At 51.0% G+C, this 15,132-nt stretch overlaps 1 protein-coding gene across 1 annotated transcript in view; it reads left to right on the top strand.

Annotated features, from left to right (window-relative positions):
- The window catches only part of RIN3 (Ras and Rab interactor 3), a 122,657-nt gene that overhangs the window by 29,325 nt on the left and 78,200 nt on the right, over positions 1-15,132 (top strand). Inside the window, exon 2 of the mRNA XM_042990415.1 lies at positions 9,900-10,104. Coding sequence (XP_042846349.1) covers positions 9,900-10,104 — 205 coding nt within the window. The remainder of the gene's footprint in view (positions 1-9,899; positions 10,105-15,132) is intronic.

The following is a 15,132-nucleotide window of genomic DNA, read 5'->3' on the forward strand; positions in this document are numbered from 1 at the left end:
AGACAGTGTGAGCAGGGGAGGGGCAGAGAGAGGAGGAGACACAGAATCCGAAGCAGGCTCCAGGCTCTGAGCTGTCAGCCCAGAGCCCGACACGGGGCTCGAACTCACAAACCGCAAGATCGTGACCTGAGCCGAAGTCAGACACTTAACCGACTGAGCCACCCAGGCGCCCCTGAAATTTGTTCTTTTAATGTAACTTCAGACTCCCAGGGAAGTTATGAGACTAGTACAGAGAACTCCTGTATGTACATTCTTCACCCAGACCCACCAGTGAACATTTTGTCACCTCTGCTCATTCTAAGTTGCAGACACGGTGCCTCTTTACCCCAATGTATCTGAGTGAGTGTTTCTCAAACAGAAGGACATTCTCTTACCTGCCCTCAGCACAAGGACTAAAATCAGGACATTAACAGGATTTTGAGATTTCACTGTGTTGCATTGGTTCCTGCCTTTTAGCAGCTGCGTGATGGTCCCGGGTGGATAGAATCACAAATTATGGACCCATTCTCTTAGGGATGGACTTTGGTCGTTCCCATTGTCTGGTCACTGCAAACGCCCCTGCAGCCAGCCATCCTCATCGTCTCCTTGTGCCCGTGTGCATCCTGGGAGGGGCCGCTGGGCCTGGGCCACACCATCCATCTCTCTTAGATTTTGACAATCATTTTCAGAACAGGTGCACCTGTCTTCATTCTCGGTGGTGCTTAACCCTCTTGGTGCCCCAGCGGCTCCTAGAGGACCGAGCTGTGGATTCTTGCTTATCTTGGGCCCTCTCTTATGTTGCCACTGTAGCAACAGGTGTTCCTGGGAGAAACAGAACATGACTGTGTATGTGGCTGCCCCAGCCAGAATAAAGACCTGTTTGAAGTGTTATCACGGACCAGGTGCTGCTTGGTGTGCGTTGCATGTGGCAGGTGTTACCAGCTCCATTGTACAGATGAGAAAACTGAGCCCTGTAGACGTTAAATACCTTGCCCTTGGTCACTTGGCCAGGGCGCGGCAGGGGCTGGGACAGAGACTAATGAGCCCCAGGTCTTCGCCCTTGTGCTGGGCAGTGTGTGAAATGTCCACCGACCCTCGAGTGGTGAGTTTGTAGAGAGATGGCACCAGCTGAGAGGTTGATGTCCCTTCCTACCAGGTCTCACACCTCCCACACGCCGGTCCTTGTGTTTCTGGTCCCTTCCGGTCTGTGCAGAAGGAGTCATTTCATTGAGGAGCAGTCGGCATGGAGGACAAGGAAACGGGTGGGGTGTTGGGGGCAGCACTGGGCAACCGTCCTGTCTCACCCTGGGAGCGTTGAGGCATGGCTGCATCTCAGGGCCACCAGAGTCACAGACAGGGACGCTCCCCTCCAGGACCTCTAGACAGTCCTGTCCCAGCTGGAGAAACAGGTGCCACCTCAAAAGGAAAGGAGGGGACTTTGGACTTCTGAAGCTTAGGGTGGTTGCTGCCATCCATTTGGCAATTCAATTGTGGCTTTTAGAGGCGTGCTCTTAATGACCCCATAATAATCGTCACACACAGAGTGCCCTTTTCATGCCACGTGCCTGCCTGCCGCATCTCCTTTGCTCCCAAGAGAAATTCTCTCAGCTGGTTGTACTTACTCCCTTTTCAGAAGAGGAAACTGGAGGTCATAGTGGTTGGATAAGGCATCCAAGCCCCACCAGAGTCTGTGCAAAACTGGGTTACGAGCCAGGCTTGGGAGACCCCAAAGCCAACAGCTCTCCACCCTACATTCGTTTATGTGACAAACAGGTATATTTTCCCACATTTATTTAATTAAGATACGTTTTAATCATATAAGTAATGCTAATCAGTATAAAAAATTGAAACAAATCCCCTGCACTTCTCAGAAATAACGGTCTTTAATGATGTCTTACATAGCCTTCTGGAAGTTATTTCTCTGTACGTTTTTATATGTCTCTGTGTATGTTTGTATACATTCCAGATGATATAACAACATTATCTAACCTCCTTTGCTGTGTATGACAAAGACACAAATACATGGGAAATTTTTTAAATTCCTTCAAGAGCTAGAATAGTGTAGTACTTTTAAGTACAAACTCTAGAGCCACACTGCCTGGGTTTGAATCCCAGCTCTGCCGCGTATTGGCTGTGTGACCTTGGGTAAGCTATTTAACCTCTCTGTGCCTCAGTGTCCTCATCTTGACTTGGGACTGTTAGGTGTTGAGTATCGATTTCCCAGGACCGTGGCAGCTTTTGAAAACTTTGCAGCTTGAAACAACAGAAGCTTATTCTCTCACAATTCTGGAGGCCAGCATTGTATCTGCAGAACTGGTTCCATCTGTAGGCCCTGGGGGAGAATCCCTTCCATGCCTCTCTCCTAGCTTCTAGTGGTGGCCCCCTCAGCCCGCGGTGCTCCTGGGCTTGGGGACTTCCTCTGCCTTCACGTGACTTTCCAGGGTCTCTTCGCGGGCTTTCCCTGTTCTTGTAAGAGCACCTCCCGCTGGATTTAGGGCCCGTCCTCAACCCAGGATGATCTCATCCCTAACTTAATTACATCTACAAGATCCTTTTTCTAAATAAGTTCACATTCTAAGGTACAAGGGGCTAAAATTTGGACGTACCATGTTGGGGGGCACAGTGCAGCCCAGGTGTGTAGGTACGAGGATGCCCAAGTTAAGGGCTTGTGTAGAGTACTCAGAGCACACCCACACATGGTTGTGCTGGGGGCTACTTGTACACCAAACAGGCGGGCTACTGCCCTGATTGGCATTACCAGGGCCGCCTCCCATCCACCCCCCCTCCATGCCATCTGTGTGCCCATGCACCTTGTACAGTTATCTGGCCATCCCATAATATCCGTCGCTGGGGCACACCCACAGACCTGAGAGCCTGTGAGGGCAGGGACCAGGCTTCTGCATCCCAGTAGACCCCCTTGATCTTGAAGCTTCTTGGGGTTGGGATCGTGGGTGGAACCTCTCCTTCGATCCCCCATTCCACTTGAGTGCTGGCTGAGCCTGCACAAGGGAGCCTCAGCTCTCCGCACAGTGAGGCATCGCTGAACTTTCTGAACTGCCTCCCTGGGCCTGGGGCACTCATGAGCTGGGCACCTTCCATTTCTTCCTTCCAAACAGGCAGCATCGAGCCAGGCCCCACACCCCAAGCCGTCACCCTCACTGCCCTGACCCCACGCTGGGGCAGCCTGTCCACCCCGAGCAGAGCTTTGCTCTCCAAAGCCAGGTTCATAGGCCCGTGACAGGGACATAGAAACCAGACCAGGGAGACGAGGACATGCCAGTTCACCCCTCCGTCAGGGAAGCTGGTGAGAAAGTCCCCCAAATACACCAGGTTGCCGTGTCCATGCTGTGCAGGGTGAGGGTCTCCTCGGGTGTCAGACCACACTGCCTCTGGGCTGGCAGCCTGGTGTCCTTGGACAGCAGGCCCTGACTGGAGCCCCCCACCAGTGAGCTGAAGGAAACAGGTCGTGAACAATTGCTCTTTCCTGTGGAGTTGCTCTCAAGTTTCTGAGCCTCGGGGCGCCTGGATGACTCAGTCGGTTAAGCGTCCGACTTCAGCTCAGGTCATGTCCCACTGCTCATGGGTTCGAGCCCCACATCAGGCTCTGTGCTGACAGCTCAGGGCCTGGAGCCTGCCTCAGATTCTGTGTCTCCCTCTCTCTCTCTGCCCCTCCCCTGCTCAAGCTCTGTCTCTCTTTCAAATATAAATTAAAACATTAAAGTTTCTGAGGCTCCTTACTTTTCACTAACAGTGCCGCTCGTTACCCAAAGGTTCCTCTGGCTGCCTTTGCAGGGCCTTCTGCTGGAGTTTGGCCGCTGAGGGGGAGGACGTGGGTGTCGGGGTCACCTGCTCTGCCAGCAGAGAAGGAGCGAGCCAAGGCTGGGAGCTTTGGGCCTTGCTCCGAGTCACGAAAGCACCAGAGCCCCGAAGGAACGAGCTCACAAGGGCGTCTGCTCTGACCAGGCCAAAGAAGGCCTGCGGGGCCGGACCCTCTGATCCTCGAATCCCTGCTGACTTTGGGTTTGGGGTCATTTGGGCGCTCTGAGCGCCCACTTGCGACCGCAGAATGCCAGCGCCAGTGATGGAGCTTGGGGCTGGGCTGTGGGGCTCAAGCACAATAGCGAAGGTGGAAATACCCAGAGCTGAGACCGTGTCGGATTTGGTTTCACTGCTGTGATGACTGGTATTGAGCAGCCTGGCCACATCAGCTCCTACTGCCAGGGGCCGTCGCTGAGCCACAAGGTGCTGGAACTTGTGGGTTACCCCTGGGGCCAGGTGTTGTCTAGGTTACAAGCCAAGTGCAGCACACAGATGTCTACCCCAGTCACTCTAATCAAATGTGCTAAATCCTAAAATCAAGACTACAAAGGGGAAGAATTGTAGTGACAAGAACCAAGCTGGAGGGTTGGAGTGATAGAAAAACAATAGTTAACATCTGCTGAGTTGTGCTAAGCACCCGGCAGACCTCTGTCTCACCAAATTTTCGTAATAACCCTTTTATGTAAGGGTTATTACTACCTTTTTATAGATGCTTAAACTGAAGCCCGGAGAAGTAATGTAACTGGCCAGAGGTCACACAGCCTGTATTCAAACCCAGGGCTTCTAGTTCAACAGAAAGGCTTCTTCTCAATGGGTCTCAAGGGATGGGGAAAACTTTATCCCCAGTAGTTTACTATAAAATATTTTATTTTATTTTAAGTTTATGTATTTTGAGAGAGAGAGAGAGAGAGAGAGAGATAAAGTGAGGGAGGGTCAGACAGAGGGAGAGAGAGAGAATCCCCAGCAGGCTCCCTACTGTGAGTGCAGAGCCCAACGTAGGGCTCAAACTCAAGAACCATGAGATCATGACCTGAGCCAAAACCGAGAGTCGGACGCTTACCGGCTGAGCCACCCAGGTGCCCCTAAGAGATTTTAAACTTGCAGAAGAGTTGAAAGAATTTTTCAGTTAACACCCATATACCCACCACATACCCTTAATGTTTTTGTATATTTACTTTATTACACCCCCATCTATCCCTCTATCCTCCTGTGAATCCACCTTACTTTTTAAACCATTTCAAAGAAAGTTTCAGGCACCCCTGGATATATTAGCATACGTATCATTAGCTCGAGTTCAGTATTCACTGATGGTGCTTTTGTATCGTTTTGGGGTAAAATTTACATACGATGCAACATAAATACACATATCTTAGTATACCCCTTGGACTTCATACAAATGGGTTCAGACAGTATGTATATTTTTCTGCATTTGGTTTCTTTCACTCAGTATGTTTTTGAGATTCATCCACGTGGTTCTATGGATCAGCACTTCCTAGTCTGTTGTGAGATAGACAGTGAGATACCACTCACTGTCTGTTGTTCATTCTGCCATTGATGGACCCCTGGACCAGTGTCAGGCTATTGTGAGGAAAGCTGCCATGAATATTCATGTCCAAGTCTTTGTGTGGACATATTTTATTTCTCTTGGGTGGGATGGCTGGCCAGATGGTAGGTGTCTGTTTAGACTTATTAAAAACACACAAAAAACCTGCCTTTTTCGGGGCGCCTGGGTGACTCAGTCAGTTGAGCGTCCGACTCTTGATTTAGGCTCAGGTCATGATCCCGGGGTCATGGGATCAAGCCTTTGTCGAGCTCTGTGTTGGGCATGGAGCCTACTTAAGATTCTCTCTTTCTCTCCCTCTGCCCTTCTCCCCCACTCATGCTCTCTTAAAAGGAAAAATAAAAAAAACAAAAAACCGGCCTTTTTCCAAAGTGGTTGTACCAACTCACATTCCTTCCAATAACATGCGACGGTTCTGATTACTTCCCATCTTCACCAGTTTGTGACGTCAGTCTTCTTAATTTTAGCCATTCTGGTGGTTGTGTCGCGGCATCTCATTGTGGTTTTGATTTGCATTTCCCTAATGACTAATGATGTTGGGCAGTCTTTCACCTGCTTACTAGCCATTCGTATGCCTTCTTCTTTGAGGTATTTTCAAATCTTGTGCCCGTTTTTAACATCGACTTGGTTGTTCTCTGTTAGGTGTATGCTTTGCAGATATCTTCTTTGAGCCTATGGTTTGAGTATTCGTTTTCTTCACGAAAACGTGGACATGTGTGTAAATTTTGGTAAGTGTAATTTATCCATCTTTCCTCGTGTGGTTCTTGCTTTCTGGTCCAATCCACTAAACTTTTGGCTGCCCGTTGGAGAAAATGTTGGGAGGGAGTAACAGGGAACCCGAAGGAATTGCAGGTGGACAGAGCAGGGTGAGGAAGCTCGGGTTCTGCTGAGCTGATGGAGGGCAGCCCTTTGTAGGGGAGTTTGCAGGGGGCAGGGCTCAGAAAGAGAATGCCTTCAATATTAGGGGACTGGATTGGATCCTTCAGGCGGTGGGAGCCATTGAAGGTTTTAGAGCTGGAAGGGATGTGATCACAAGGGAGAGGCGGCACAGTGCCCATGACATTGGAGGCTGGGCAGTTTCTCCTTGGTCACCCTGTCCTCGGGATGCAGGTGGGACTCCCAGGGAGCTGGGGGCAGGGAACAGCTTCATCTCTGTGGATCCTTGAAGACTCTCCATGGGCCCAGAAGCCACCCCATGAGGCCCCGTGGGCCCCATGAGGTCATAGAGGGCCCATTTCTTGCTGAGGAAGCTTGCGTGGCAGTGGGCTAGCTGCTAATCAGAAGCCCAGGGAAGGTGTTCATATATATGGATTTAGAGCCACCTCTGCCAGTGGCTCCAGAATCTTACAGGGACCCCCACCCTGCCCCCTCCGACCTCCCCTCCTCCTCCCCCCGCATCCCCACCCCTGCACCTGCCAGCCCCCAGGCTTCTGGGTCAGATTGCTCAAAGGCCTTCGCCCTTCCCCAGACATCTGCGTCCTCGGTGCAGCTCAGCACGACCTGACACACTCTAGGTCACTCGTTCACCTTGTCTGTCACCTGGCCCCTCTCCTAGACATGAGGTTTGTTGTTTTTGTTTGGTTTTGTTTTCTCTGCTCTAACCCAGTGCCTGGAACAACATCTGGAGCTTGCAGACCCTCAGAGACTGTTCACGGTACAAGTGAATACAAGACAGACCCCCTCCTTTCTCACAGAGCCTGTTTGTTTGATCATGGCTTTGGTTCCATAGGACAAAATGAGGACCTTTGTCCCCAAAGCCCAGGCCCCGCCTCAGGCCACCCAGTAAGTGGAGGAATATTCCGGGCCACCCCCTGCCCATTGCACAGATAAGAAAACAGACTCTGAGGGAAAGGACGTTTCAAGGCCTAAGCCTAGCTGGGGGCAGAGAGGAAGTTGGAGCTCTGGCCCCCAGCTGCCATTAGAACCCTAACCTGCCCCTGGGGGAGGCCCCGGGCCAAGTAAGGAGGTTTAAAGATGATCGGGAAGACTTTTGGTTCCAGAAGATAGTTTTGTGTTTCCAAGTGGGGGGAGGGGTTAGAGCAAACGAACAGGCCCTTTTCTGGGTAATTCTGGCCTCCACCCTTCTCACTTCTGTCCCAGAGGAGCTGCTGTGACCACCCTCATCCTTCAGGGCCTGGGAAGAGGTTACATCAGTATCGGCTGGGCCTCCCTGGACTTGAACTCCAAATGAGGCCCACTGGGCCCCAGCCCCACGGCCTGTGGACATCCATAGGGCGGCCCTACGGCCCCTCCCGGCCCACTCCTGTTGCCCTGATGACCAGGCACACTTCTCTGCGTGGACCCGGAGGGGAAATCCACAAGTATCCGTGCCTGCACATCCAGCATCCCTGAGACGGAGGGCTTCTCCAGGGATTTGGGAGTGGGGGCGTCAGGAGGGAATTTTAGCACACACCCACGTTGGCTCACCACACACCCCCCCTAGCCGAGTCTCTGCAAAACCCGGCTGCTTAAACAACACAGCGCTGCCGGACCTGTTTGGTCCAGCGCTCCCAGCCTCCCTGCAACCTAAGACCTGCCAGGACTCTGCTCTTCCCTTTAGGAGATGCCGTTCCCTCATCAGGACTTTTGGGTCTTGCTGCCCTCTGACCCCCTCTCCCCCACCACCTGGTTCCACTTTTCTGTGCCTATAACGGGGTTCATCCTGGCCTGGTCCCTCCACAGGGGGTCTCCTTACTAGCACCCGCTAGTCAGGGACACAGGCAAAAGGGGGGCACCAGCCACAGCTTCCTAGGTAATAAGGGTTCCCATCCCTGCAGATACACCGAGAGATTTAGTTCCTCAGAATCAAAACTCTGTGTGTGCAGGGGTTCCGGTGGAGTGAGCATTTGGGGGAGGGCCTGAGGTCTCTTAAACTGGACTTCTACTTTGGTTTTGCTCTTTCTTAGGCCTGTGATAGGCCTCCTTCCCCCTCCCTGACCTATCACATCCTCACCCTGGGGGAGCAGAGAGTGTTGACTGGGAGGGATGTAAGGGAGCCTTCTGGAAATGTCTGTATCAGAGCAACAGAACTATAATGCAAGCCACAAATGAAGTTTTAAATTTTCTCGTAGCCACATTAAGAAAATAGAAGGAGGGACGCCTGGGTGGCTCACCTCAGTTAAGCATCCGACTTTGGCTCAGGTCATGATCTTGTGGTTCATGGGTTTGAGCCCCGCATCGGGCCGTGCACTGACAGTGTGGAATCTGCTTGGAATTCTCTGTCTCCCTCTCTCCACCCCTCCACCCCCACCAAAATAAATAAATAAACTTTAAAAAAAGTAGAAAGGAACAGGTGAAATTAATTTTAATAATGTTTTCTTTAACCAAATACACTCAAACGATTATTTCAACGTGTCATCAACATAAAATATTATTAATGAGCAATTTTACAGTCTTTTTTTTTTTTTTCATATCAAGACTTCAGCTCCTGTGTGTATTTGATACTCCTAGCAGGTCTCAATTCAGTCAACCCACTTTTAAGAGCTCAATAGCACTGGTCTCTATCTGGGTGGTGGTTAACATGGGTATATGTATGTATGTATATAGATGTATATGTACATATATATATAATTAACACGGGTATATATATATATATATATAAATATATATATATATTTATATATATATATAATTCTGTCTAGATGTATACTAAAGACTTGTATGTTTCACTGTAAGTTACACTTCAATTTAAAAGTTTTTAAGGGGCTCCTGGGTAGCTCAGTCGGTTAAGGGTCCAACTCTTGGTTTTGGCTTGTGAGTTTGGTCTGTGAGTTTGAACCCCACATCAAACTCCACACCCACAGTGCAGAGCCTGCTTGGGATTCTCTCTCTCCCTCTCTTCTCTCTCTCTCTCTCTCAAAATAAACAAATAAACTAAAAAATAATAAAAGGGGCACCTGGGTGGCTCAGCCCTTAAGCATCTGACCGAGTCAGGTCATGATCTCACAGTTTGTGAGTTCAAGTCCCACATCAGGTGAGCTTGAGCCGTGCTTCAGGTGAGCACAAGACCGCCTTCAGGTAAAACACCAGCCCCGCTTTGTGAGAGAGCCCCGCTTCTCTCTCTCTCTCTCCTACCCTCCCTCCCTCTCTCTCTCTCTCTCTCTCTGACCCTTGTGGGATTCTCTCTCTCTCTCTCTCTCTCTCTCTCTCTGCCCCTGGCTCACTTGCACCCTCTAGAGAGAGGTACAAAAAATAATAATAATAAAAATAATAAAAGTTTTAAAAATTCTCTTCAGAGCTCTGCTCCAATGCCCGCTGTGTTTCCCTGAAGCCATCCTGGGTTGGAATTAGCTACTTCTGTTACACTGTGCTTCTGTTATGTTCATCCCAATGCTTCCGCTGCTTGTTTCTGTGCGTATCCAACCCATTTTATTGTAAGCACCCTAAGGGGAAGATCATGGTTTATCTTTTAATTCCCAAAGGACTCCTGGCTTCACAGATGCTGGATGAATAACCGACCCATTGAACCGAATCCCCGTTTGTTGCACACCAGTCCCTGGGCTGGCTGCAGGATGGGCTGATCATTTGATTCTGTTCTCAGTCCTATTCCAGATGTTGGCAAACAAGGAGAGGAAGAAGAGGAGGAAGGTGGCATGGGGCCCTGTCTGCCGGTCACCCCGAAGAACTGCCTTCCACGGCGGGGTATCAGCGTCCTGGAGAAGCTCATCAAAACGTGCCCGGTGTGGCTGCAGCTGGGTCTGGGCCAGGTGGAGGCAGCCAGGATCCTGCAGCGGGAGGCGGCTGGGGTGAGTTGGGGTCTCTTCACCTTGTGACGGGTGGGCGGGCACAGCCACAAGGAGCTGCCTGGGCTCCCACCCAAGCAGCTGGCCTCTGCACAACCGCCCATCTACATTCCTTTCTTGGGTTTATCAGCTTTTCGACTGGGGTGTCTTCCTCAAACTCAGGAGCGAGAGACTGGTGGGAGGTCTGGTGTCCCTGCTGGAGAGCAAGGAACTGTGTGGCTGGCACGGGCTGTTCTGGGCATTCATGCACCTGTGTTGATACTTGGAGAAGAAAGGGAATGCCTTCAATATTAGGAGACGGGATTGTGGACAGGACCAGGCATCTGGGACCAGAGGGTACCAGAGGATATCAGAGCTGGAGGGACCTGAGAAATCATTTTACACCCCTTTATTTGACATATGAGAATTAGGGGGCTGTGTGTGATGGAGGCAAAAGCTCTTGAGTCAGGCTCTGTGAGTTGAGTGAGCCTCCCTTTCTCTCACTTTGAAATGGGACCATCAATTAAAGTGCTTTGCTCTAGGTGATAGGGGCATTGCAGGGGAAGAAAGATCCGTAGATAGTGAATCAGAGCTCATCAAATGCTACCGACCACCACCCCACGCATTTTCTGTTCCATGCCACTTCCTTTAAAAAAAAAAAATTTGTTTAATTATAAAAGTGATAGGCATATGTATTCACTGTAAAAAAAAAAATCAAACTGGACAGACGTGACAAAGTAAAGTGTAGAGTCTTCTCAAAGTTTTTGCCATCTATTCTCTTTCAGCCTCTACTCCACTCCCAGGAGTCTTTTTTTCGGTTTTCTTTTTTATTGAGGTGAAATTCCCATAACAGAAAATTAACCATTGTCAAGGGCACCATTTAGTACGTTCACAGTGTTGTCCCAGCACCGGTCCTGTCAGACATCTGCCAGACATTTCCTGGCCCCAACGTGAAGCCCTGCATCCAGTCCCCCCACCCCCACCTCCGCCCCTGCCCCCGGCAACCTCCAGTCTGCTGTAGAAGCCTCTTTTGCTCTAAGTGCGTCCCTCCAGGCATCCTTTACGCAGAGCCCCATGTTGATTGCGGCCAGGATTCATCAGGTACTTACTGAGTCCCAGGCACTAGTCCCAGGTCTGTCTGTGAATCATCACTCTTTGGACTCACAGCAGCCCTCTGAGGTAAGCATTACAGTTATGCCCATTTCACAGAGGAGGTAAGCGGCAGGCAAAGAAGTTGAGTGACCTCCCCCAGATGACTCAGTGAGCAAGGGCCCGAGCTGAACCCAGGCAGTCTGGCTGCTGCTGTGCTGTCTGATACACGCACGTGCAGGTGGAATCATGCCTTTCGGCCGCTGAGCACTCCTCCGGGGTTCAGCGTCGATGCAGTGTGCAGTCTACGTGCGCTGTGTCCAGGGGATGGTCCAAGCTCCCGAATACACGGGGCTCGGTTGATTAGTGGACTCATTCCCCTTGGACTAGATAGAATCCATCAAGTCCGCAGTTTCGGGATTACCGGAACTTAGGGGCTTCCAGCCACGTCCCAACTTCCCTTTGTCACAGGTGCCCCTGCCCTAGGGCGTGGGGACCCTCACTCTTAGGGAGTGAGGCCCGACAGCCCAGCAGGATCCTTCCCAGCTCAAGGGAGGCCTCCTCTGGGTATGGTGGCAGGTGCCCCGCGGGCCAGGCGAGTCCCACCGCAGCACCAGGGGCAGCCTGGGAGTCTGTAGATCCCTCTGGGGGGATGAGCAGGGAGGGAGCTCGAAGGGCAGGCTGTGAGACTGTCATGCTCGAGAAAACAAGGTCTGTTGTGTCGTCCTTCCCCACCATAAAGTTTTCTGTTTGGAAATAACTGACGGCTTCAGAGCGGATGATAAAACCGTGTGGAAAAACGGAGTCGGGGGCTCAGGCCAGTGAGTGTCCCAGTCAATGTTCCCAGGCCCCAGGCCCTGAGAAACATCCTCTTCCCTATTAGGTTCTTTTTTTTTTTTTTTTTAGTGTTTATTTATTTTTGAGAGAGAGAGAGAGAAAGAGAGAGTGAGCTGGGCAGGGGCAGAGAGAGAGGGAGACACAGGATTCAAAGCAGGCTCTAGGCTCTGAGCTGTCAGGACAGAGCCCAATACGGGGCTCAAACTCATGCCACTGTGAGATCATGGCACGCTTAACCAACTGAGCCACCCAGGAGCCCCGACTCTTCTCTATTAGGTTCTGAGGGGATTAGCTTCCCACCCTTCCCGGAGGCGATGCAGCTCAAAAACAGCCCCAAGTGCAATGTTTTGATGCTGAGGGATGGCCATTTTCTGGAGCTTTCTTGGTCACTGGGAGAGGTGTGCCCAGGCGTGGGTGTAGATGTGGGCGGATAGCACAGTAAGGACCCTTCCCAGGAGAAGGCAGGTGCGTCTCCAGGGCCGGCTGGGCTGGGCCGAGGTCTTGACTGCTCTGCCCCCGAAGGGTTCAGCCCTCGCTTCAAAAACTTTAAGATAACCCCAACTCACAACAACAACAGTGGTTCTATGTGAAGAATGCTTACTGATGCCAGGCCCTGTATTGGCATTAACGTCAAGTACTATATGATGTCGTCTCATTGAATCCTTGTGATAATTCTGTGGGGCTGACTCTGCTATTATCCCCAGTTGACAGATGATGAAACTGAGGCTAAGAGGAACATTTCTAGTTTGGGCTTCCCTCGAAGCAGACCCCGAGATGAGGATTTGAGTTCAAGAGGTTTATTTGGAAGGTGACCCCAGGGAGCACCAGCAGGGAAAGTAAGACAGGGAAGGGAAGGGAAGGGAGGCAGCTGATAAAAGGTATGGATGTGATCATGCAAGTTACCTCTGGGCAAAGAGGAGTGAATCTTGCTGGAGCACTCTGGGAGCCAGTGTAGAGCACGCATCTCAAGGTCATCCCACATCTCAAGGTCATCCCCCCACTCTCGAGGGACGAGAAAGCAGTTGTTGTCTACCAACCCCTGAGAACCGTTGGTTCAAGGCTGTGGAGGTGAGGATTCATGTTCCAGCACCTCCTGTCTGCCCCGGGTATGAGAAGACCTGACCCTGGCCAGAAAGCGGTGCTGAGCTCTGGAGTGATGTGGGCAGACTTCCTGGAGGAGGCAGATGCTGCGCTGGGTCATGTGGCACGGATGGGCAGGACTGAGATGGGGGGAGCTGAGAGGTTCATTGGAGAGTTGGTGGGTGCGAGAACCGTACAGGCTGAGCCCCAGAGGTCGGCATGAGCTGGGCTGGGGCACACGGCGATGGACCTATGATCCGGGGGCTGAGTCTAGCAAATAGAAAGCTTCTCCAGGGCTAGGTCCTAAAGTGACCCCACGCCCAGAGGCCTGAATCAGATCCTGGGAGTAAGACCATAGCTAACATTGAGACAGAAGGCAACTGCCCTAGAGGAGGTCAGCCAGGCCCTCGCTCGGTTCCCGCTCGCTGCCCCTCGGAGGCCGCAGGAGCAGGGCCAAGCCCTGAGAACAACAGAATTAGAGCAGATGCACCTTCTGCCGGCTTCCCTGCCCTCTGCCTTTACCCCGGACTCTTCCTCTTCTATATTTTCGAGCAGAAGCCAAGCCCTAAGCTCACACTCTGATAACAACGATGGGCCAACTTTTACCCAGAGTTTTCCCCAGAGTTGCTCTTTGCACAACCTGATCCATTCTCACGGTGATTTCTATCAGGTAGTAAGTGTTACTAGTGTCCCCATTTCCAGATGAGGACACAAAGGCACGAGAGGTTCACTCGCTTGCCTGAGGCCACACGACTGGTGAGCACAGAATCTGCATGGTGCGACCTTCATCGAAGGCCCTTCGCTGGGTACCTTCATCCCACACGATGGCCTGAAACTCAGCTAGAGTGTTGCTTTCTTCGTTTTTAAAGCTGTAGCCACTGCAGGTGACTTCCAGGCTGTGGGAGAGAGAAGGGTCTCCAGAGATGGCCTGGACCCACCCTTCCTGATGTGGAGGGTACTTCCTCCTGTCCATGCGAATGGTCAAGAGACTGGGCATCCTGCCCCCTTGCCGCCACACCACTATCTCTGTGACCTTGACCACGACCCACCCCCTCCACCCCTCCCTGTCTCTCCTCCCTGCAGCCTGCTTCTCTGATAAGGTGTTGGGAACATACCGGCCCATTTTTTATTTGTGTGTATCCAGAAACCAGGCAATCGAAAAGCCACCTTTATTCCATCTGCACCCAAACATTGTGTTTTAAAAAAACAAAAACAAAAAACACACTTGTTTTGGAAATTTGAGATTTGCAGAACAGTTGCAAAGATAGTATAGGGAGCTCCCAAATACTCCTCACCCAGTTTCTGCTATAGTTAACATCTAACGTTAGTAGGATACATTTGTCACAATTAATGAAACAATATCGATACATTCATGTTAACTAAAGCCCACAGCTTGTTCCCAGTGTCCATTTTCTGTCCCAGGATCTCCTCCAGGGCACCGCATTACATTTAGTCTCCGTGTCTTCTCAGGCTGGTCTTGACTGTGACAGTTTCTCAAGCCTTCTTTGTTTTTCGATGGCCTTGACAGTGTTGAGGGATACAGGTATTTTAAGGTATTCTGTAGGAGGGCCCTCGGTTGGGATTTATCTGATGGTTAGACTAGCGTTATGGGGCTGTTCTCATCACATCATGTCAAAGGCACCTACTATCAACATGACTTACCACTCACTGTTAATATTGACCTTGCTCACCTGGCTGAGGTTGTGCTCAGGTTTCCCCTTGGCAAAGTTAACTGTTTCCCCCTTCTGTGTTGCCCATCTTGGCAGGAAGCCCCTGTGCATACGGCCCACCCTCAGGGAGTGGGGAATCCTTACTACCTACGTCAATTATTTGGAGCTCTTCTGCACAAGATCTTTTTTGTGTCCTCTCCATTTATTTATTCATTTATTTTTTTATTTTTTAATGTTTATTTATTTTTGACAGAGACAGAGCATGAGCGGGGTAGAGGCAGAGAGAGAGAGACACACACACACAGAATCTGAAACAGGCTCCAGGCTCTGAGCCGTCAGCACAGAGCTCCATGCGGGGCCCGAACCCACAGGCTGT

This window comes from Panthera tigris, chromosome B3, assembly GCF_018350195.1.
Source record: "Panthera tigris isolate Pti1 chromosome B3, P.tigris_Pti1_mat1.1, whole genome shotgun sequence".
Classification (NCBI taxonomy): Eukaryota; Metazoa; Chordata; class Mammalia; order Carnivora; family Felidae; genus Panthera; species Panthera tigris.